Source organism: Pleurodeles waltl, chromosome 10, assembly GCF_031143425.1.
Source record: "Pleurodeles waltl isolate 20211129_DDA chromosome 10, aPleWal1.hap1.20221129, whole genome shotgun sequence".
In the NCBI taxonomy this organism is placed as follows: domain Eukaryota; kingdom Metazoa; phylum Chordata; class Amphibia; order Caudata; family Salamandridae; genus Pleurodeles; species Pleurodeles waltl.
The window spans coordinates 20,375,738-20,400,758 of NC_090449.1; the positions used below are offsets into that span (position 1 = coordinate 20,375,738).

Consider the following 25,021-nt stretch of genomic DNA (forward strand, 5'->3'; position numbering starts at 1 on the left):
CAGTTATGCATGTCTTGCCTTAGGCAGGGCATTGTTCCATTCGGTGTGCTTCAGCACCACAATATCCGCTGGACGTTTGTTCAGTGGTTTTAGTGGAATGAGAATAGCTGGTCCATCCCTTGGGTCCTCTTGGGCTCCCTTTACCAGGGCAGACTCGGACTAAATGGGCCTCATTTCATCAGACTCTTCTTTAATATGGATCTGCGCGAGGGCTGCTCCATGTTCTCCGCTCTCCTGTTGGAGAGTTTGTGAGAGCGGCCTAGTATTAGGATATCATCAAGAGACTTGCATGGTTCCTGCAGAATATTTTTTCTGTGTGCCAATGATCTGCAAACTTGTATTACTTGAACCCAGTTTTCTTTTATGTGACCCTCATCGGTGCATGTTATGGCAGTTCCCACAGCCTCAGGCAGTCGCGGCTCACTTCCCTTAAAAGGGCAGGGCGGGTGTGGCGCACTAGCGGGTAAAATTTAATTAAAAAACAAAACGTACGCGATTCGCAGAGTCACATCACTCCTCTTTCTCCCGTCGCTGCAGGCATAGGCTCCCATCCTGCCCTGCAGCCAAGCCTGATGCTGCTCAGAGAGACGGCTGGCCAAATGTACATGCGCACTGTGGGGAGTGCACAGTGCACTCGCCTCACTGCTCGTCACTCCTGTAGCCCTGCCCTTTTAATAAACAAAACAATAATAAACATGGTCACTATCGTTTTGTTAAAGGTTTTGCAGCTTCTCCTACTGGCAGGGGGATGGGGGGCGACGCTCAACCCTAACGGAGGAGCCATCGCTGGCCTTACGTAGACCCCATAAATAGTTTTGTGTTCATGTTGAATGGCTCAACATCACAGTTGAGCTGAGGGTAAAATTGGCCTCAAAGGTTGCAAACACCTCCTAATAGCTTGGACATCTCCTCTCCTGCGTAGGGGAGCAGGAGGTAGCTTTTCACACCCTCATCATGCTCGTTCGTAGTTTTTAAGTCATTTTTAAAGTAGACTAGCCATACCAGCCAGCAGGGAGGTCCTGTCGCCGGATCGGTCTATCCATTGAACGACAGTAGCGGGTTTCCAGTTGCTTCTCCCATGTGGTATCTATACACTGTCACATGAGTGGGCAAAGGCTGCTGAGCACCCAAGATTTGTGGGGAGACCCTCAAGGCGACACTGCTGAAGCCAGGCACTATTCCTGGGAAGCCAGGCACCATTCCTGGGGAGCCAGGCACCATTCCTGGGGAGCCGGCACATTAATATCAGCCAGTCGTCGAACTGCACATGCAAGTAAGTGGTGCTAAAATGGACCACTAGGAGCCATCCCCAACAATGCCGAGGCCGTTTGCAGGGCTGCTTACCTTTTTGAAGGCCCTTATCTACCGTGCAGTGGGTGCACAGGAGGGGAAGGGGAAAGAACCAGCAGCCTGCAGGCAGAGTGTTGTAATTTTAATAATGCCAGAGTTGGGCAGCTTTGGCCAGCGTCTGAGCTTCCCTCACACTCGAAGACCATGGGCATCCCTTTTAATCTAGAGTTAGGTGACTGCTCAACCTATTAGTCACTATCGCAGCCTCTAGCAGTCTCATAGGCACAAGGAACCTTCCAATTTTAGACTTGGGTGGCCACCAACATGACTCCACGGGATCTGCCCATTGTCATTGTAAGGATCTTTGGGGCCCCAGGCAAGAGATATTTTGAGGCTGTCTAACAGTTTTGAATTTCAATACCAATTTTGTGCTAATTCAAGCCTGCACAGTGCCAAAAATATTAAACAACACATTACACTTTTAGAAGCAGAATCACACAAAGGGGGTGATTCTAATTCTGGCGGGCGGCGGAGCCCGCCCGCCAGAATTCCGCCCCCATAATACCGCTCCGCGGTCAGAAGACCGCGGAGGGTATTATGAGTTTTTCCCTGGGCTGGCGGGCGGTCTCCAAAAGACCACCCGCCAGCCCAGGGAAAAACTCCCTTCCCACGAGGATGCCGGCTCGTAATCGAGCCGGCGGAGTGGGAAGGTGCGACGGGTGCAGTAGCACCCGTCGCGTATTTCAGTGTCTGCAAGGCAGACACTGAAATACCTTGCGGGGCCCTCTTACGGGGGCCCCTGCCGTGCCCATGCCATTGGCATGGGCACGGCAGGGGCCCCCAGGGGCCCCGCGACCCCCCCTACCGCCATCCTGTTCATGGCGGCTTTCCCGCCATGAACAGGATGGCGGTAGGGGGGGTCAGAATCCTCATGGCTGCGGAGCGCGCTCCGCAGCCATGGAGGATTCAAACGAGCAGCGGAAAGTCGGCGGGAGACCGCTGACTTTCCGCTTCTGACCGCGGCTGAACCGCCGCGGTCAGAATGCTCGTTGGAGCACCGCCAGCCTGTTGGCGGTGCTCCCGTGGTCGGTGGCCCTGGCGGCCACCGGCCGCCAGGGTCAGAATGACCCCCAAAATGTCTGAATTTTGTTTGGCTGGGGTCTCAAACATTCTTAAGATGCTGTTGGAGATGGGAAGAGCTTAACAGAGAAAAATGGACAGAGGTGAGAAGACGGAGGAAGATGGCTTTCCAAAGGAGCCCTTTTAAAAGGTGGGGACCCTGGGCAATTGCATACTTTGCTTATGCCTTAAATAATCTCCGGATCTGCCCCGGCAGACTGTCAGGGGCACTCTGGGCCAGGCACTGGCCTTTTTGCACCTTTGTTGCCCATGGATCAACAGCAAGGACTGGTAAAGCACAGGAACTACATCATACGCTGGGGCTGGGTCGCAACCGCTGGCCCGTGGGCTGATCAGTCACACTTATTGGCTCTGGCGACTGCAGCGGTCACCAGAGCGCGTGTGTCAGCGTGCGCCTGACGCAGCAAGGCCACACCCCTATTGCCTGGTACGCTGCAGGGCTTAGGGATGTTTTCAAATCTTCTGGACAGAGTGATGCATTGTTAAATGTTATGTACATTCAGAGACTTGTTTCTTACTGTGGCCAGTAGGACGATATGTGCGTTCACTTGGGGCCTCGAACAAATATTTAAAAAAGAACAAGCTGTGAATAGCTGGGTCATACAGGATAAATATGACTCCGGCTCATGTACCAATCTTTTAAATAGAATGGTGTACAGCAGAAGGAAACATCCATTCACAGACTACAAAAAAAGGGGTGGTCCACACAGCTTTTATCAAGAAGTGTGAGTAAGTACATGCATTCAGAGGACACAACTAGGAGTTGTGTACACATCTGTCAGAGACATACCCAGCGCCTGGATACCCTCACAGGTGATAAGCTGTGCTCTACAAGTACTGACTGAGTGATCGATTGAGAGAGGAACACAAGAGGGGTCATGTAGAAATCTTTCACAAAGAGCCACTCTGAGTAGGAGGATATGAATTTCCTCGGTGCACAACTCGGGCCATGGTACAGGGGAGTAACAGACACCCCGAGAACCCTCACAGTTTGAGGGGCCCAGTGTTCTAGACATGAAAGGGCCCCCCTCAGCTTGGCAGCAAGTAGATGTGCATGCCTCTAGAAGGCAGCAAGCTCTGAGCTGACTGCGCTGGCCAAGGACTGAAGAAAACACAATCACTTATCTGTTTATTTTTCAATCAGAGCCTGCAGGGCACCTTTACCACAGTATGGGGCACCCTCTCACAGGATCCCAGAAAGAATTGCGGCCTTTGATAAACAATTACTACGGACGAAATATTTTAGGCTAACTTTGTTAAAAACTCAACAGCTTTTTTAGGCTTCCAGCTTTAGTGACTGAATGCAGTAATTTAAAGTGCCTTTAGTAATTGAATGTGTTCCTTGTAACATGATTAGTAGGCATTGGAGGCCTTTTGTAGCTCACATACCACTGTGTATATAAGTGCTAGAAAAACAAGCTTACAACTGTCCGGACAGAGTAAAACTGGCCTAGAGAAGCCTAGTGTGTCCGGTTTTGAATATCACCTTCTTTTATTCTGAAAACCCCTGCTTTGAGTAACTCTGATAAAGAAACACAAAACTTGTTACACTGTTCAGGTTCACATGCCCTCTACTAGCCAGGACATTTGACTTTTTCTAACTATGAAGGGTTTAATCAACAGACAATTCTCTGCTCTTTTCACACTTGTCAGATGGCAAAACTCATAATCTCTTGCTACTGCCATCAAACCTGTTTTGTTTGGTCTTTTGTAACACTTTTGTTCTGGGAGATATTTAAAAGGCTCTGTGTCCAGTTGTCAAGTTCTAGGTCCTCACTTCTGCTACTCTGCTGTGTATTTTTGGCGGATTAATACTGAAGACAAAACCCACAGTAACTTGATAACTAATGTAGATCAGTGCTGTGAGAGGGACAGCGTGTAACTCAGCTTCACCCTTAGGATGTGTCACTGCCTTGATACTTTCTGTGGGATACATGGATGTTGTATAGCGCCGGTTCATGAGTTCCTTCGACTCTTGGCGCTATAGCAAGTAGCTGGATGTAGAATGGAAGGGGCTCCGCATGAGTGTTGGGGGTTACGCTTTGGCCTTCCAGTATGACTGAGGTTGGTTGGATTGTGAGTAAAGGACAGCCCTAAATGAGGGTCCTCCAAAGTGTATGTGTGTGTGAGAATGCATGTGTGCGTGAAGGTGCATGTCAGCACATGTGAGAGGTATCAGTGAATATGTGGATTGTGGTTGATCTCTGTGCAGCTTTTTACATAATCTGTGACTTATCAGACAAGAACAATCACTAGTTGATAATTAGAATCAGAAAACACCGGCACCTGTTACCTACTCCCTTCATCTGAAACATCAGCAGAAGCACTCCCTCGAGAAAGACATTTTGTGGCTGTCCTCTACACACTCAGTCCTGTGCTCCAGCTCAGCTTCAGTGTTAGGATGGACAGCAACCAGGGCAGGACCCACCGTGGCCTGGACTTGTGGTGTGAGAACAGGAATCCCCATAAGGTATTCTTCAAGTGTTCTTGCTGGATCAGACTTTTCATTTCCAACCAGTTAAAGCCCATCCTGAGATCTGTAAAGGTTCGAGTAGGGCATTAAATACTATGAAGAGCATATTGGAGAAACCTCAGGGTGTGCACGCAGCTCCCAAGTCACAAAGTGAAATACATTTTCCAAACATTTTACTTTATAATTTCATGAATTGGAAACAGTTCTGGGGAGTTTCTAAGCTTATAGAAACGTGTATGGCACCCAGCACTGGCTGCAAAGAGGAACATGTTTTCTTCCCACAACAGAAGCAGTATCTGTTGCACTGTACCCTAGAATACAAATAGCCTTTATAAGTCCTGTGTCAAGAAACTTCAAACTACTTTTTAAATCATGTGCTTTCAAAATATATATCCATTGTCAGTCAACACAGCCTCAGAATCAAAATATTTGGCACGATTTTGAGAGTCTTTCAGTCATGTGTGCCGATGATGTCCTGTACATAAAAATCAAAAAGTTGTGAATCTGTGCATTGTCAGCTGTTGATCACACTGCAGGTCCTAATGGGAGAAAATTACCCAAATTAAAATAAGACTGACCCTCCTCCAGAGGAGCAGTTCAGCCCTCATCCTCTACCTTCAATGCACTTATAATTATTTGTTCTGGGGTGACATGGTAGTCAGGGGCAAGCTTTCTGGGAGTCCCATAGCTTTTGATCATTTTATCTATGAGACTTCGAGTGATCACAAGAGAGAGTGAGAGTACAGGAATCTAGGTTCTGGTTGCAGTACCCCCCCCCCCCACACACTTTTGCCTGGGTTTTGATGCAACTTTGACTGAAGTGCACTGGGTTCCCGTTAACCAGGTCCCCAATGCCAGTGTTCCTTCCCCCCCAAAAAACCTGGTCACGTGATCCTCTAAGTGTCCAGGTCCTTTAGCACCTTTGTAAATCCCTAATAAATGGCCCCTCTGGTACCTAGGGCATAGGTACTAACGAGGGGTCCTAGGAGCTGCAGCATAAATTGTGTCACTTTATGGGACCCAGCACCAACCTCATGCAGAGTGACATTACAAGCTGCGTGCAAGGTGCTCCAAAAAATAAAAACACAACATAGCACACAGCCTGGGTGTCATGTCCAGTAAACACTGCTTGTAATATTTGTAAGACACCCCTACAGCAAGCTTTACACCCCCCCCCCCAAGGCAGGGTGCATTAAATTACATGTGTGGGCATCCCTCCAAAAGCAGATATGCCCCTATGTCTTTGTTGATTCTTAGGCATAGTGAGTGAACAGGGAAGTCATTTTAGGTAGATGTACCGGACACTGGTCAATACCAGTTCCCCAGCTACATGAAATCTGCACGGAAAGTAGGAATGTTTGGTATCAAATATCTTATATCAGTAAACCCTCTCTGATTCCAGTGATGGATTTATTCATACATGCACCCAGAGGGCACCATAGAGATGTCCCTGAAAACCTACCAACTGCTGGTGGGCCAAATGACTAGTTGTAGCCAGTCTGCCATCAAAAGACAAATTTCTGGCCCCAAGGGTAAGAGCCTTAACTCTTGGTCAGACAGAAGCACAGCCTACTCTGGCAGGTGTGTTAAAACACCCCTTCCCAAAAGGATGACCCACAAATCTGCATTCCAAAGCAGGAAGCTTCAAAGAAGCCCACTGCCTTTGGAATGCAGATCTGGCTCTCCTCAGAGGAGGTTGGATATCCCCTTCCCCAGTGCCACTTTGGCACCTGGTCAGGCGGGAAAATTAGCTATGTAGGAGGTGTGTTGCATTTGCATGCTGGTTACACCCCTAGGGTGACCAGCCTGAAGTGAACAAAGCCTTAGAAATTCTGCCATCTTCTATGTAGTGGAACTAGGAACTCTGGGACAGGGCGATGCCCACTCCCCAAAGGAAGTGGTCATCTAGGACGTGTAGTGACCCCGAGGGTCAGTAGCCCACTGGCTATTACTCTTAACACTCCCTAAATGGGGTATTAGGGACCCCTCCTCGATACCAGGAAAACAGATCCTTGCTGATCACAAAAGAAGGGGTGGACAAAGAAGCCTGTTGACCCGAGAATTGAGGAGCATGACTAACTTGGCGCCTAGCCTTCCTGCTGCAGCCGACCTTTGGGGAGCAACTGACCTGTCCTGGCACTGCAACATCCAAGAAACTGGGAGAGCTGCAAGTTCTTGGCAAGTCACCAAGAAGAAATCCCTTGGAGTAGAGGAGCTGCTTCCGTGCATCTGCAGGCAACCCCAGAAAGAAATGTGAGGACCGGGACCACCAAAAACCCAAGGCCGGATATCACCACTGCATCAAAGCAGCCTAGCCGGAGCTGAAGTGGGCCAACGGTGTCAACGTGGTTGCCAGGCCCTCCAGAGACGAAGCCCACCTTAAGTTCATCCACTGTGGACTTCCTGACGGTGCATGCAGCCTCATTCTGCATGTTCCCGCCAACCAGGAGTATCCCCTGCACCAGAACCTGGTGCCAAAAGACACCACTGCACCCAAGCACCACAGTCCAAGGAGAAGTGGGTCAACGGTGTCTCTAAGTGCCCGAAGATCTCACAGGTCGAGCCCCCCTGTGGGTTCCCCCAGGTTGACCGCCCAGCCCCTGCCTGCAGCCTCTTTCTGACCAGACCGATCTCCGTTGATGTGAATGGGAAACCCAACACCGTAACACACCTCTTCACACAGACGCCCTAGAGGCCCCTGAGGTGAACTGTTGTTGTGGCTTTGGACCTTGCCCCATACTCACCTCAAGTTCAGAAGAACAATCCTGTAAATCATTGCTAAGTACCGTTTGCAGTGTCTGTTTCTTTCCGATATGATGACATTAGAGCACCCGAGCTGAAAGCACCTCTGCACCCGGACACCTCAGTGCCTCCCGAAGTGATATGTTGGTGCTGCCTTGGACCTTGCCCCATACTCATCTTAACTCCGGAAGAAGGGTACTGTAAGTCGCTATTAAGTACAAATATGCAGTATTTGTTTTCCCCCATCGGATAACATTACCACTCCAAAAATCGCACTGTCAACTTTAGAAATTTAAAAAAATTCATAACTTGAAAAGTACTCACCTGATTTCGATGATATTGGTATAAAAATGTATATAAAAGTAAGTGCTATTTTTGTAAATTGGTGTTGGATTTCTTTTTTGTGTGTGTATCTCCCTTACTGTCTTTGTGTGTGCTTTACATGCTTATCACTACCCTCTGATATGCCTAACTGCTCGCCCACACTAGCACAAAAGAGAGGTGTCAGTTGTACCTCTGTAATTCCTCTAGAGTTTGCTTGGACTCTTTACACAGTGTACTTCTTTTTGGTCCACTATATAAAGAGCCAGCGTCCTAAAGAGTGTCCCAAAGATGTAGATAAATCTAGGAGCAGCGGCCATTTTATGTGTCCCAGATTGACAAATTAAGACCCAACTATTTAGTGTAATCTGGGTCAGTCTTGGTAGTGAGATTCTTCCGTTATATTGACATCTTCTGTCGAATCCCTTTCAACAAACTCTGAGGCATTTAATCAAATGTGGAGGCCATTTGAGGAGTAGTCCATTAATGGAGGAAGGGCCGGCAATAGTGTTCATGGGGAATGCCTCACCCGAATACAGTTTATTTTACTGTAGGGGAACCACTGCAAGAGGACGCTATGTCAAGCACTCCTAGCAATTAAGTCCCATGGTTTCTTGAGTAGAAATAGGATATCATCTGCGTAGATAAGAAAGCTGATCTCCTCAATGGTCATCTGTGTACCTCACACCTGCAGTGATGGCCTTATTTTGGCTGCCAGGAGTTTGATTCCTACGCAGAAGAGAAGCAGTGACAGGAGACAACCCCGTCTTGTAACTCTTCCCTATGGTAAAGCAGCCTGAGCAAAACCCATTACACAAAACAGACGCCGCTGGGAGTGGAGTCTTTGGAATTACCTTCTGTTTGAAACCGGACGTCTTTGGTGTCTGGAAGAGGTATGGCCATTCAATTTGGTTAAAAGCCTTTTCCGGGACGATTGATGCAGCAATGTGGCTATCTCGGTTATCTTTGGTTTGACAGAACAAATGAACAAGAAGTCTCGTGTGATATCTGGAAGAGCAACCGGAGATAAAGTTGGCGGGCAAGGATGTCCACTATGATCCTGACATCAAACTTTATGAGCGAGCTCGACCTACAAGCACATCAGAACTTACGAGTGAGCTTGGTCTGTGATCGCAGTCCAGCGGGTTTTCAATCAGGCGATCACCGCACTGAATCCCAGCATCAGGCTGTGGTCTCATCTGACTGTTTAAAGACTCTGCACAGCAGAGGGTGGGACCAAGTGGTTCAGATTCAGCTGAGAAGCCATACTTCTGTAGTGAAGATCCGCTACTTCACTACTCTGCGGTGCAGACGGGCATAGATGTCCTCATACATCTGCCTCCCACTGTTAATATAAGAGGTGTAAGGGTCCTTACAGAATTTTTCAAATTCTCCAAAGATTTGGGTCTGGTAATCAGCACATTCTCTCTAGTTCGAAGAGCTGGTATACTTTGTGAGAACGCTATTTGTTACAGCTGTAAAGCCTAAAGTGCCACCTTTCTCAGCCTGTTCATTTAAATCTCGAGAGAGGCTTCACAGCCGCTAAGGACAACAGCGTGCCTATATCTAACTTTGCGAGTTTTCACAGTCTTGTCATAGGGATCATCTCTATAGTGCTAAGTTAGCGCCTACAGCTGCCTTTCCAGCATAACCTGTAGCGCTTTTTTTTGCTTTGCTTTTCCTGAGGCCGGATACAGAGATCTTAATTAGAGAACCCCTACATTAGGCTTTCCAGACAGCCAAGAACATCTGCAGTGAGATCTCAGAGGGTTCAGTGTGCTCTATATAGACCTTAAACTAGTCTCCCAGTTTCCACTTTTCCTCGTGATCTCTAGGCTTCCATGCAGGCAGCTGTCAAGTTGAAGCCTCAGTGTCAAATAGTCTGAGATCAACTGTCTGCTGCGTGGGTGAGTGGTATGAGTTAATACCACATTCCAGTATCCAAGAGCCTCCCAGCTTCAAGAGCAGTGGAGGTACTGACAATTTAAAACATAAAAAGTAATTCCTAGTCTCTGTTTCATGGAGAAGACTGCAGTGTGTAACCTCTCTTCCTGGGACTGAGGAGACTCCATGGCTCGAGACAAGCATGGTCCACTATTAAATCCTGCAGTAAGGGCCTATCCTTGTTCCTGCTTTTTTCATGGTGAAAGATTTACCAAATATGGGGTTACAGATGCCCCCAAGGGTACCTTTTGAGGATACAAACTCCATCAGTGTCCTTCCCATGTAAGCAAAAAATTAAGATTAACTGGTGCTGGGAGAATATATGCATACATTTTGAATACAGTAAGAGGAAGAATTGGAAAGAAGAGAAAAAAAATGGGAAATAGATTTTATCCATTTACTTACATTGAAGGGGAGGAGATTTTGAGGGGGACTCAGCTACAATAAAGCTGTTTTGGGCTTAAAAAATTGTGAGTTCCCCCCCCTGAATCGGATCTGTTGGCATGTATGTGTATGGATCCTAGAGTCTACTGGAGGAGTGGATTGCTCGCTTAACAAGGCTCAGGCTATGACCTGCAGGTGCCAGCTGAGAATTTCTAATAATCATGCCACCTTTTCTGTAGGATGATCCTGTGACATAAAGAGCCTTTCCCATCCAGTCTCGCCTAAGCTTTTTAAGAGTCAATTTCAGATAAATCTGTCACTTTTATAAGAGTGATATCTGGCTTTTTGGTTGTGAAATAAGTACATTTTTTTCCAGTTTGATATAGTAGGTTTGGTTGCTCACTAAGTAAGATTTATTTCCAGTTTCCTATAGATATTAAAAGCCTCTGACATTCTGGGAAACTAGGTTCAGGTTCGAAGGCTGTATGGTCTGTTGGGCAGTGGACTTGCTGTACCTCCCATAAGGGGACCAGAAAATAGGCAGCTAAGAGTTCAAGTTGTAGCTCCTAGAAGAAGAACATATGGCCATGCAGGTAGGCTCTGGAGAGGTTTCGATCCTTGAACAGAGACAGATATGCTAGATGCAATAGGTGCACATAAGTATACCAGGAATGTATAAGTAATGCATGTATTGGCAGGCAGACAGTGACGCATGCATTGGCAGGCAGACAGTAATGCATGTATTGGCAGGCAGACAGTAATGCATGTATTGGCAGGCAGACAGTGACGCATGGATTGGCAGGCAGACAGTGACGCATGGATTGGCAGGCAGACAGCGACGCATGGATTGGCAGGCAGACAGCGACGCATGGATTGGCAGGCAGACAGCGAAGCATGGATTGGCAGGCAGACAGCGACGCATGGATTGGCAGGCAGACAACAGATGAGCATAACCAGGGGACGATCCCGGATGAGAAGTAGGGGAACAGAATTAGAAAAGCAAAGGCCTACATCTGAGCACAGCATAGGGAAATTATGCATAAGCAATAGTGTGGAACCTCATGAAGCTATGGGACCGCAGTTGTATTTCTATTTTTTAAAGGTGACCTTGATTAATACCTTACACAGATGAAAGCCCAGCTGCTTTCCTCAGCATTCCACCTTTGTTCCTGGCCACAGGATCTATTGCCTTTCATATCTGCGATTGTGAGATCGCGGGGAGGTAGCATCCATATCGTGAGTCTCTAGCGAGTTCAGAAATGTCTCCATCTCATCTGGATCCTCACATTCCTTGGTTTTATTCAACAATGAAGATCATGACAACAGGGTTTAGGAGCCCATTTCTATTGTCCTCTTTTTTTTAGCAACGTCTGGACAGCCATCATCTTTATCCAGAGAATTTTTATTTATGCTGAGAAATCCTCAGAGGCAGAGATCTTCTGCCCTTTCTCTTGATCGGTACCGTCTATTTTGCAGACTGTAGGATCTGCGTAGTATGACCTTGGCGCAACAAGCCCACAATTATTGGTCGGGATGTAATGGAAGTAGGTGCTGGATGAGTGCGAATTCTGTGCGCCGGCTGAAACTTGAAAGGTTGATCAAATTTAATGTTTAGTATGGGTAGCAGCCATTGTTTCCAGACAGTGTACATATAATCTCATTCTTCTTTTTCTGGAAATCCGAAAATGTGAACATTATCTATTCTGGTATGGTCTTCCAGTGCAATCACCTTTTGCTAAAGTTTCCAGATCCCCAGTCTGCTCCATGTCTGATGGTGTATTTTCAGTGGTGTCTAGTTTCACTCAGAAACATGGTCAGAGTGCAGGGCTTTAATTTCTTTGTTTGTGTCCATCATTGCTTGCTACACTGACTGTGCCGAGAGCTTGTTTTCAATCGCATGGTGATCACCTCCAGGCAGCTGGGGAGGTAACCCAACCAGATTGCTGCTGCATGGTGGTGGTATATTCGCCCTTAAAAGCTACAGAAAGAGTTGCTATTGATAGGGCTTTCTGGGTTACATAAATAATCAGCTTACTCTCATAAGGTAAATACAGCAAGAATTTAAGTAAGGTCATGCAGAGGCGTGTTGCACTGGGGCTTGTGCTATTACAATAGTCTTTTAGTAGTGTTAAAGTCTCGAGCAGAAGCACTGACCCATTACGAGTGCAAGAACAGACGGCACTCGGGTCCACCATCCATAACCAGCTGAGCACCTGCAAAAGCACCCTGCATTCAGCAGAGGGCTATCGCTGGTGAATGTCAAGGATAAAACACTATGGAAGCCAGTGGGGGTGGAACAGCTCCCAGCAGCTTTAGCTACCCAATCCAAAATGGCAGCCATTCTCTGGTTCCAGGAATCCTCAGGGGCACAGTAATAACAGTTTAGAGCAGACCAACCAGTCCAAGTGCCCCGTCGCCAGAATATACAGCTGCTTTGCATGTGGTGACCATCCTCCGGGAGGCATCCAGGTGAAAATACCAGCTCCAAGCTGCAACACGGGACTAGGGGAACACAGCCCAACCCATGCCCCAAGGCAGGAGGGCATCAAAGTAGACCATATTCCATGTCCAATGTCAGACCGCGCTGAGCCTCTTTAAAAAGCAAAAAAGCAGCCAGTGTGCTCAAGACCAGGCTCCCCCTCATGGCACAAGATTTAAAATTAGTTTAATGTTCCAAACTGTGTTAAAGGCAGTTTATCTTCTGGGCTTCAGTGCAACAGATACTATGTTTACTGTGGCAAAAAAAAAATATTTCTTCCCTGCAGCCAGTGCTGTGGGCAATACACTTTTCTATGAGCTTGGAAACACCTCAGAACTGTTCCTAATTCTTCATTTTTTCTTAAATGAAATGTTTGGAAAATGTATTCCATTTTTTGACCTGGGAGGTGGATGCAAAACCTGTGGTTTCACTAAAATGCCTTGGAAGGCACTTAGGGGGTCATTCCGACCCCGGCGGTCAAGGACCGCCGGGGCCGGGGATGCGGGAGCACCGCCAACAGGCTGGCGGTGCCCCGCCGGGCATTCTGACCGCTGCGGTTTGGCCGCGGTCAGACAAGGAAAACCGGCGGTCTCCCGCCGGTTTTCCGCTGCCCTTGGAATCCCCCATGGCGGCGCAGCTTGCTGCGCCGCCATGGGGGATTCTGACACCCCCTACCGCCATCCTGTTCCTGGCGGTTCGCCCGCCAGGAACAGGATGGCGGTAGGGGGTGCCGCGGGGCCCCTGGGGGCCCCTGCAGTGCCCATGCCATAGGCATGGGCACTGCAGGGGCCCCCGTAAGAGGGCCCCACTGTGTATTTCAGTGTCTGCAAAGCAGACACTGAAATACGCGACGGGTGCTACTGCACCCGTCGCACATACCCACTCCGCCGGCTCCATTCGGAGCCGGCTTCCTCGTGGGGAGGGGTTTCCCGCTGGGCTGGCGGGCGGCCTCCTGGCGGTCGCCCGCCAGCCCAGCGGGAAAGCCTGAATGGCCTACGCGGTCTTTCGACCGCGGAGCGGCCATATGGCGGTTCCCGCGAGGCGGGCGGCTACCGCCGCCCGCCTCTGTCGGAATCACCCCCTTAATGCCGTCCTCAAAGCTTGACAGATCTTCAGTTAACAATGGACTGTTGTGCAGTTTCTTTCTTTTAACCAGTTGGAAATTAAAAGTCTGAAAATAGCAAGAACACCTGAAGAATGTATTTTTTTTAATTTATTTTTTACATGTTTCTTTATTGTCCTTTCAAGGATTGGTACAGCGTACATCGCACTGCAAATGTTTTTAAATCTGAAGAATGTCTTCTGGGGAAACTCCGTACCTCAAGTCCAGGCCACGGTGGGCTCCTGTCCTGGTCACTGTCCATCCTACCACTAAAGCGGACCCAGAACACAGGTCTGAACATGGAATTTGCACTCAAAAAATGTCTTTCTGGAGGAAGAGCTTCTCCTAATGTTTCCGATGAAGAGGGTAACAGGTGCTGTTGTTTTCTGGTCCTCATTATAAATAGTGATTGTGCTTGTCTGATAAGTCACAGGTAGGTAAAAAGCTGCAGAGATCAATCAAAGTCCACATATCCACAGATATACCTCACATGTGCCGACATGCACCTTCACACACGTTCATTCTCACCCACAATCACCCACACACACACACTATGGAGGATCTTAATTTGGGACTGACTACTACTCACAATCCAAACAACCTAAGTCACAGTGGAAGGCCAAAGCGTAACCCCTAACACTCATGTGGAGCCCCTTCCATTCTACATCCAGCTACTTGCTATAGCGCCAAGACTCGAAGGAACTCATGAACCAGCGCTATACAACACCCATGTAACCCAAGGAAGGTATCCAGGCAGTGACATATCCTTAGCGCTGCCCCTCCCACAGCACCGATCGACATCAGTTATCAAGTTACTGTGGGTCTGTCTTTATGAAAATGTATTCATCCACCAAAAATACACAGCAGAGTAGCAGAAGTGAGGACCTAGAACGTGACATCTGGACACAGATCCAGATTAAATATCTCCCAGAACATAAGGTGGTGTTACAAAAGACCAAACAAAACAGGACTGATGGCAGTGGCAAGAGATTATGAGCTGTGCCAGAGGGCACGTGGACCTGAACACTGCAGGAAGTTTGGTTTTTCTGTAACAGGGTTATTCAGAGAAAGGGTTTTTAGAAATAAAAAGGCGATATTCAAAACCGGACACACTAGGCTTCTCTAGGCCAGTGTCGCCCTGTCCCTACAGTTGTAAGCTTTTTTTTTTAGCACTTATGTACACAGTATAAAAGGCTGTACAAGGCCTCCCATGTCTACTAACCAAGTTTTGAGGAACACAATTAATAAAAGTACTTTAAAATACTCCAGTCACTGATGCTGTAAGTCTAAAAAAGCTGTTGACTTGTTTACAACATTAGCCTAAAATATTTCCTCCAGAGTAATTATCTATCCGAGGAACACTGCGATTCTTTCTGGGATTCTCCAAGTAGGCCCACCCACTCTGGTAAAGGCGCCTTGCAGGCTCTTATTGAAGGACAAACAACCTATTGTGTTTCTAATCAGTCTGGGTCAGACCAGTGTCAACTCAGAACATGCTGCACACTGGGGCGGCCTTGCAGAGGCATGCACATTTACCCAGCAGTGAAGGGTTGGAGGGGAGACTTCTTCATCTGTAGAAGACTGGGGTGCTTCCAGCACCCCGGTGGTGTCTCTTACACCCCTGGGTATGACTCATGGTTGTGTTAAAATCTTTTAGAAAGAGCAGTGCACAGTAGGAGGTTATGTACCGTTTCATGGTATGTCTTGCTACCATATACAAATCTTTGAGTCTGGGCAGTGCACAGCTAGAGGGTACATGCATTCACTGGTTATGACTCATGGTTGTTTACAAATCTTTTGGATGGAGTGGTAAACAGCCGGAGGTTGTGTACTTTCATGGGGTACGACTTGGTGCCCCATTGCATAATCGTCTTGAATGCTGCATTCAGAGCTAGAGATGGCCATCTTGGCATTACGTGGTTGGTTGAAACCACTGTGACCACGCCTTTCCCAGGTGTTTTTTTAAAGGTTACATGGGAATCATCTTTAGAGGACAAGTAAAGGTGCTCATTGTTTCAGTTGTGGAGAGAAATCTTTATGGTGCATGAATATCAAGCCAAGACACGCATTAACTCCGGGGCTTGCATTAAGTAAGGAGGACAGTGGTTGGTGCAGTTTGCAGGTGCTTCCTGATTCCTTTTATTCAAGTAGGAGTGGGCAGGACTGTAGTCGGCGGATGCCAATTTCACTAAAGGGTTATCATGGCTTGTTAACACACTGGTGTAGGGAGACCACTTGGTGTTGTAGCGTGACATGTAGCAAATCCATGTGTGAACTGAATAACAGGTGTGACGGGCTGCTATCTTGAGGTACCCCACATGTATTGCAGAGGGTGCCCATCTGCAATAAATTCTATTGGTATGCCAGGAAGAACTGACTAAGGGTTCTTCACACCACCCTCAAGCACTGGGTGAGGCTTGTCTACGTATGGGGTGTTGTTTTCGACTATGCGTAGGGCATCATCTGCCGCTGGAATAGTGGCAGCCCTTACACTACATCAAGGAATGAGGCAGGATTGGCCATCTCTCGGACAAGGCAGTGGTTGTCTTGGTGAGAAAGGACTTGGAGCACAAGTGTTTTAACAATTATTTCCCATAAAAATGGAACCGGAGGGATGGGGTGACGTCTGCTGATTTCCAGAGTGGACTTGACATTTTTTAGAGGAGCAGGATTTTGCTACTTTTTAGGGAGATGCAAGGTATACAGAGGTTGGGAAAGTGTTAAGTGTATAATGGGAGCGAGAGTCTCAGTGAATTAATCCACAACAAGGAAGGAAGGCACAGGGTTCTCTTCACAGGAGGTACCATGGAGAGATGTCAGGATTTCAGTGAGTTCTTTGAGGCAAGGGGCCAAAAGGTGAATATTCAGAAGAGTAAACGGATAGATAGTAGGAGGATATTTATTGCTCGGAGTCTTGCCAAGGATGCTCCTTGCTATGCTGAATTTGTCATTGAAGAATGTTACTCATTTTTGCATGGGGTGGCAGATGGAGAATGGCCTACGGAACAGGTTGTCGGCATGAGATTAATGTAAAGTTGGACGCATAAACCATTTTTTATGGCATTTCATACCAATACCAAAAATGAGAAGCCATTTTACCTAAACTATTAGCTCAAAAATGTGAAGATAAACAGTATTTACCATTTGCTCGAAACCAATTAAAGGAAAGTCTTTTTTTATTTTTTTCAATTGCATTTGACATACTTTTTTAAAAAAAATATTGAAATTAACTAATCCTAAAAATAGGTTTTCTTTGTTGTTTTTGTTTTTTTACAAAGTTTGCACAGATACATTTCCCCTTCAACCCCCTTCCCATGTCCTGCCATTCAGTCGAGATTCACATATTTAGATTGAGCATAGCAGCTCGCATGCACTGCTCTTCTCAACATGTTGTGATCTATTCTGTGGGCTTTAACCACGCCCATCACTTTCATTCGTTCCTGGACCTGCCTTTCAAAAACCCCTTGATTTTGTTGGTAAATGCTTTACGTTTGTCCCACCTTGAGGCTGGTTTGCACCGCCTTGCAGATTCACCGTGTTACATGGATCACTGTACGACTGCCAATATACTTTAGTGTGGGCGCACTACTTTTTTCTTTTGTCTCTCCCCTTCGCATCACGCTCCATGGCGCCCATGGTGGCTTGAAGTTTCATGCAGGACAAACTCGTCAGAGGTATTGATTGTTTCCAGCTGTTTGGTGTTGGGCTGCCTATTGAGTAGATGATGTCTGCTTCTCCTTGTGAAAGGCCTCCACTTTCACACTGATGTGTTTGCATACTAATCCAATCAAGGAAAGATGTGTATGATGTCTGCGTATCTCCGTTTTACTTGATGGGTTGTGTCACTTGCAAATTAGCATTACGTTGTTTTTCAACATCATTATGTGAAACAAAACTTATGGAAAAGGAGTTACTAGTTAAACGTTTGTTCTGTGGATCTTTTTGCAGTCTCACTTACAGGTACCTTTTGCTGACTTGCAGTTAGCATTTTATCCCATAATTTGCAATATACTTTTGGCAGTTTTGTTGGATAGCTATACAGGGAGTGCAGAATTATTAGGCAAATGAGTATTTTGACCACATCATCCTCTTTATGCATGTTGTCTTACTCCAAGCTGTATAGGCTCGAAAGCCTACTACCAATTAAGCATATTAGGTGATGTGCATCTCTGTAATGAGAAGGGGTGTGGTCTAATGACATCAACACCCTATATCAGGTGTGCATAATTATTAGGCAACTTCCTTTCCTTTGGCAAAATGGGTCAAAAGAAGGACTTGACAGGCTCAGAAAAGTCAAAAATAGTGAGATATCTTGCAGAGGGATGCAGCACTCTTAAAATTGCAAAGCTTCTGAAGCGTGATCATCGAACAATCAAGCGTTTCATTCAAAATAGTCAACAGGGTCGCAAGAAGCGTGTGGAAAAACCAAGGCGCAAAATAACTGCCCATGAACTGAGAAAAGTCAAGCGTGCAGCTGCCACGATGCCACTTGCCACCAGTTTGGCCATATTTCAGAGCTGCAGCATCACTGGAGTGCCCAAAAGCACAAGGTGTGCAATACTCAGAGACATGGCCAAGGTAAGAAAGGCTGAAAGACGACCACCACTGAACAAGACACACATGCTGAAACGTCAAGACTGGGCCAAGAAATATCTCAAGACTGATTTTTCTAAAGTTTTATGGACTGATGAAATGAGAGTGAGTCTTGATGGGCCAGATGGATGGGCCCGTGGCTGGATTGGTAAAGGGCAGAGAGCTCCAGTCCGACTCAGACGCCAGCAAGGTGGAGGTGGAGTACTGGTTTGGGCTGGTATCATCAAAGATGAGCTTGTGGGGCCTTTTCGGGTTGAGGATGGAGTCAAGCTCAACTCCCAGTCCAGTTCCTGGAAGACACCTTCTTCAAGCAGTGGTACAGGAAGAAGTCTGCATCCTTCAAGAAAAACATGGTTTTCATGCAGGACAATGCTCCATCACACGCGTCCAAGTACTCCACAGCGTGGCTGGCAAGAAAGGGTATAAAAGAAGGAAATCTAATGACATGGCCTCCTTGTTCACCTGATCTGAACCCCATTGAGAACCTGTGGTCCATCATCAAATGTGAGATTTACAAGGAGGGAAAACAGTACACCTCTCTGAATAGTGTCTGGGAGGCTGTGGTTGCTGCAGCACGCAATGTTGATGGTGAACAGATCAAAACACTGACAGAATCCATGGATGGCAGGCTTTTGAGTGTCCTTGCAAAGAAAGGTGGCTATATTGGTCACTGATTTGTTTTTGTTTTGTTTTTGAATGTCAGAAATGTATATTTGTGAATGTTGAGATGTTATATTGGTTTCACTGGTAATAATAAATAATTGAAATGGGTATATATTTTTTTTTGTTAAGTTGCCTAATAATTATGCACAGTAATAGTCACCTGCACACACAGATATCCCCCTAACATAGCTAAAACTAAAAACAAACTAAAAACTACTTCCAAAAATATTCAGCTTTGATATTAATGAGTTTTTTGGGTTCATTGAGAACATGGTTGTTGTTCAATAATAAAATTAATCCTCAAAAATACAACTTGCCTAATAATTCTGCACTCCCTGTATTGTCTGTTTTGGTTCTCTTAGGATTTGCTGCTTTCCTCTCTATTTCATACTTTTACTGTACCTCAAGTCACTGTAACAGCTACTATTGAGCTTGATAATGTCAGCCGCTTTTAAAATATCCAACGTTTTCTATACTTTTCCACATGGCAGTAGTTGTGTGCCAAAACGTACACTGCGTTACATCACATCATGGAACAAAGCAGCCATCTATAAAAGGCGTTTTTAATGCTCAATTGGTGACTGCCCACTGAAGTTACTATAATAAAATTAATTACGTGCGAAAAAGGGTTCTCAGTTTGGGTCCTTAGGTCTGGACATCTATTTATGAGATGTGTTTTAATTAAAAAATGGTAGGCACTTGGTAAAGTGGCTTGTGCACGTAGAGGTATTGCCCTTTGTCAGAAGACCATTAAAGGGCGATTAAAGACTAGAGTGCTTCATATTGTTGTTTTGTAGGTGCCTACAGTTGTTAATATACTGGAGTATTCAGGTCTCATGAAAGGCCTCCATTTTACGCTCATGTTGGCTTTGTCTCCTGTACCCCCTTGCTCCAGTTTCTATGGGTGGGTTAGCACCCTGCCATATTAGGCTGTTACTGCTGGATTTGTCCTGTTACGCCATATAGGTGTATTGTGTTCCCAAGGTTGGAAGCGCATGGTACAGCGGGCCATTCCTTTACGGCCACACCTCTGGCCCTGGCACCAGAGGGCAGTGGCACCCCAGCTGTGTGCATCGCAAACATAGAGAGTGGTAAAAGTAGTGTGATGAACCGCGCCTAGGGGATAGCTGTATCCCACACAGAGGGGAGCTTTCAGAGGTCCGCCACGCTGCCCCTTCCCACAATTCTTTCAAGTTTCAACTATTTCAGGTGTCGCTGCCAAGCAGTTCTGGAAAACCTTTTAAATAGCAGCCCTTTGGGTCTGTTTAGATAACTTGTGTTTAAACAATATGCAGAGACAAAAGCTATAACATGTATGCTTTATAGGTGACACAATTGTTTTGCTAATACGCGATGCAAGTTAGCACAAGTTTAAAATTCATACACTCCGCAATTCAAAGTCCTGCTTTAAAAGCAGCAGTGAAATTCGAGCCTTTTCATTCCAGGGGCTTCCCTTCTCTCTGTGAATTGTTTGTGGTGTTCAATTGTCCAAAAGCCACTACTTCATAAGAAACAATCTGCAAATGTGTGTTGAGAGGTATTAGTGAACATGCATTTTTATCTTAAAGGGGGCCTTTTATCCCCAGGATAAAAGGGGATGTTGGGGTACGTGGTGTGTATGGAATCTCGGCACAATACGGTTTACTCCGCGCTCCATGCGGCGCTGCCAGAGCCTCGGTTTACATTCCATCAACAACAGCAAGGGTGGCTTATGCATGGTATTAACAAGGGGCTCTGCTAGATATTCAGATTTATGCAGGCAAACTCCACCGAAATATTTCCTGGATTTCATGCTACACGTTCCTGCCCAGAGAGTAACTAGCTTTACTTAATCTTTCATTCTCTATCAGTGTTTGCTTTTTCCAGGATGTTATTACTTATTTTTTTATTCAGCCACCATATTACTCTTGCCTGTTCTCCCTCATAACCTATTTCCTATTTTCCAGTGCTGCAAAGTCATATGAATTGCGATAGCGCTATGCAAATATCATCACTCCACTGCACATAAAAAAACAAAAGTAAAAAAAATGCCATTTTCAAAGCCACGAGCTCTAACTTTCACAATTGTGAGACTGATTGCATTGCAAATGCTTGTTTTTAATTGCTGTTCTGGTCATTACCATTGCATCACTTTTCCCTCATGCCACTATTTTTCCCATTCACGTGTTCCTACGCATTCTCCAACCTGCACCTTCACCAGTTTTAAACATTTATTTTTCTATGCTCATCCTTTCTTCTACTTTCATGTTTCTGTGGGGCCCTTTTCTGTACAGTCATTCCTCATCTTAACCATTTCTCTACTCTATCTCCACCCACCTTTGCCTGTTCTTCTAAGTTATGCTTTAGTTTTAGAACTATATTCCCACATGGAACTGGCCACAGGGGTCACCTTGTATCCCTGCCTGGAGGGGACCTGCCTGGCAGTATGGGCTGAACTGTTCCAACTGGATCAAGACTAAGAATTATTTACATAGTAGCACAGTGGGGAAAAAATAACTGGAATGCACCCAAAGTGAATAGCAGCTGCTGAGGTTAATTCAAGCACTCAAGTCACTTATTTTGTTTTTTTCTGATTGAGGTGCCCTAGCTGAGACAGTGGGCCTCATTATGACTTTGGCGGTTTACAACGTAGACTGACGAAGTCCGACCAGCCACAAGAGTGACAGGGATGGCTGTCTTCAGACCACCATATTATGACTGCTGGCGGCTTTCTGCCAGAATTTGGGCAAAGAGCCGCCAGCAGCCATTCTGGCGGTCGGCGGTGCAGTGGAGGCTGCTCCACTTGCACTGCCACGTCATCACAACACCGCCACGCCTATTACGAGTTGGTGATGGGCATGGCGGTGTTGTGACAGGGCACTGGAGGGGGAGCAGGCCCCAAGGACCCCATCCCCTCCCGGACGACCACTGAGAAAAGGTAACTGCCCGTCCAATACGAGAGGGGGGATGATGAGTGGTGTGTGTGTGCATGGGGGTGTGCGTTTGTGTGATTGGAGGGGGGTGGTGTTTGTGTATGTGTGTGATTGTGAATGTCTGTGTGAGTGCGTGAATGGATGCGGGGGGGTGTTCGAGTGTGTGTGTGTGTCTGTATGAGTGCTTGAATGCCTATGTGTGTGTGTGGGGGGGTGAGTGCATGCTTGGATGGGGTAGGGGGTCTCTTCAGGGGTTCGGAGGCCCCCACGGGCTTAGGGGAGACCGTGGCTGTGTGGGGTGGTGGTTGGGGGGAGTCGCATACTGGGGACAAGAATGTAAATTCCTGTCGCCAGCATCCTTTCCGCCAGGGATTTCCGGGTGGGGTTTCTGCCAGGAAATCCCTGGCGGAAAGGAGACTCCAAATACCGTCGGCAGTCTATGGTGGACAGCCTGGGCGCTGGTGGTCCACCTTCCCCCCGGCGGTCTGACCTCCCTGGCGGTACAGGCGGTGAACTGGCTGCTTTGAAGCCTGTTCACCGCCACGGTCATAATCTGGCGGTCCAACACCACCACGCCGTCGGCGATGTTACCGCCACCGCCAGCGTGGCTGAGCTGGACCACCAATGTCATAATGAGGGCCTGTGTGCCTAGAGGGGGGTTCTGTTCTCACTGTGCCAATTAATTCAATCTGCACCTCACTGATGAGGCCCAAGACAGAAACTGGTTGGAAGTGGCTTGAGTTCCCATCAGCAGAGGACCTGGGCTCGTAGGTCAGGCTGGGTAGACTGTTACTTTTGGAGCAAGCCCAAGGCTGACTTACAAGTGGGTGGTATCTATCTAGATTTGTATAATGATCAAAATAACGATGGACTGGAATGTGCCTCCGAATGATTACTGGTGACTGAGATTATATCAAGCATTGCATGCATATTTACTTTAGTTCTTCCTTTGTGTACGAGACGGCAGGCGGCCTTACCCGTCTTTCTAGCAAGGCTACCTGTGAGAGCAGCTGCAGCCCCCTTTCCCCAAAGCCCCCCCTCCTAGGCTCACCCGGAGTTCCCGATCAGGATGATCTTCAGATTGGACTTCCCCGTCATGTCAAGAGGAACCTGCAACAACAATAAAGAAGAGCTTGAGACACAAAGGAAAAGAATCGGGAAAGAAAAGGCTTGCACGTATTGGGGAGAGATACCTATGGAAAGATAAGAGCTTGTGAAACTGAAAAGAAATACATAGGGAAAGAGAAGCTAGCGGAAGAAGAAGACCTAACGAATAGAAAAACAAAGACCAAGGAAAAGTGAAGATGCCATCAAAGTAATACAAGGAAAAAAAAAAAAGTCTTGAGGCATCAAAGACCTAGAGAAAGAGAAGGATTTGTCACACTGAAGACAAAGACGTGAGAAAAGAGAAAGAACTGAGATATATTGAATGGTAAAATCTCAGGAAAAGAGAGGCACCTGAAAATATGAAGAAAAAGAGAAGGAAAAGGAGCAGCGACATAGAACACCTGTGGAAAGAGGAAGTCTAGAGGGCACTGAAGGAAAAGACCAGGGTGTAGAGAAGGATTTGTAACATCAGGAAGACTTGTGGAAACAGTAAGGTTTGAGACACTGATGATAAAGCCAAACAGAAAAATGTCTTGAGAAATGGAAGGGAAAACTCTAAATAAAAAGGGGATTGCTAGAAAGAGAGCAAAGAAAAAGAGAAGGACTGGTACAATCAAAGAAAAAGATTGTTTGAGAATCAGAAGGAGCAGTAGTATCAAACAGAAAGGAATGAGCTATATCTGAAAGAGAAAATTATAGAAAGGACTTGTAGACAAAGGCCTAGGGGATGAAAAGGGCTAATTACACTGAAGGGAAAGACTAGGGAGAGAAAAGGACTTGAGATATTGAAAATAAAGACTTATGAAAAGAGAAATACTTGTGCACTACCTCGGAAGCAGTCTCCCGTCATTGAAAGATCTGGGGAAAGAGAAAGTGTAGGGAAATAGACGAATGACATTTAAGACAAAGTTCTGGAAAAAGAGAAGCAGTGATGGTACAGACCTACAGAACAAAACTACTGACATTAAAGAAAGAGAGGGGTTGCGACTTTGAATACTTCAGAAAAGTAACCAACTTATGACACTGAGAACAAAGACACAGCAGGCAGAGAGAAAGACTTTGCAATCTTTAATGACAGATTAGTAAAAGTGAAGAGAAAGATCTTGGGAAAAAGAACTAGTTACATTGGAGGTAACGTCCAAGGGTAAGAAGTGAACTAGTGGACTGGCGAAAGACTATGACTAGCAACAGTCAAAGAAAAGAGAAATAGTTGTAGCATTGAAAAGTGCTACAAATGGGATCTCTAGTTAGCAGTGGTTTGCACCCAGTCGAAGTAGGGACCCTCACTCTAGTCAGGGTAAGGGAGCCACACTGCTAAGATAACCCCTGCTCACCAACTTGGTAGCTTGGCTCAAGCAGTCAGGCTAATCTCAGAGACAATGTGTAAAGTAGAGTAACACAGTGAAAACACCACAAAAGTACTCCATGCCAGAACAATAGCCAATATTTATCTGAGTACAAAAAGACCAAAACGACAAAAATCCAACATACACAAGTAAATATATCACTTTTTAAGGGTTTAAATGAGTCTTAGTCCATAGGAATTAATGGTGGTATCTTTTTAGCACAAAGATCCTAGGATGCGTCAGAAACAGACAGTGCGAGCCACAGGGGAAGTGAAGCACCGAAAAGCAAAGTTATGCATCGGTTCCTTACTGCATAGGGGAGATGATGCGTTGATTTTTTCCTCGCAGGAGAGGCGATGCATCAGTTCCTTACTGGCAGAGGAGGTGATGCGTCGGGTCTTTCCTCCAAGGAAAGGCAATGTGCTGATTTCCAGACACATAGCCTTGGTTCCTTACTGTGGTGTGGGGTTGGTGAGAAATTGACACCCAGAGTCAATGCGTGGAAATTCCAGACGCGCTGTGATG

At 46.4% G+C, this 25,021-nt stretch overlaps 1 protein-coding gene across 4 annotated transcripts in view; it reads right to left on the bottom strand.

Annotated features, from left to right (window-relative positions):
* LOC138260937 (ras-related protein Rab-7a-like) overlaps nt 1-25,021 on the bottom strand; it is a 155,004-nt gene that overhangs the window by 55,818 nt on the left and 74,165 nt on the right. For 3 of the 4 annotated variants that reach the window (XM_069209470.1, XM_069209467.1, XM_069209468.1), the window contains one exon: nt 23,095-23,153. In XM_069209470.1, the coding sequence (XP_069065571.1) occupies nt 23,095-23,141 (47 nt within the window). In that variant the 5' untranslated portion in view covers nt 23,142-23,153. Of the gene's footprint in view, nt 1-4,727; nt 4,850-23,094; nt 23,154-25,021 lie in introns of those variants that run through there. The other variant, XM_069209469.1, reaches the window with a different exon arrangement.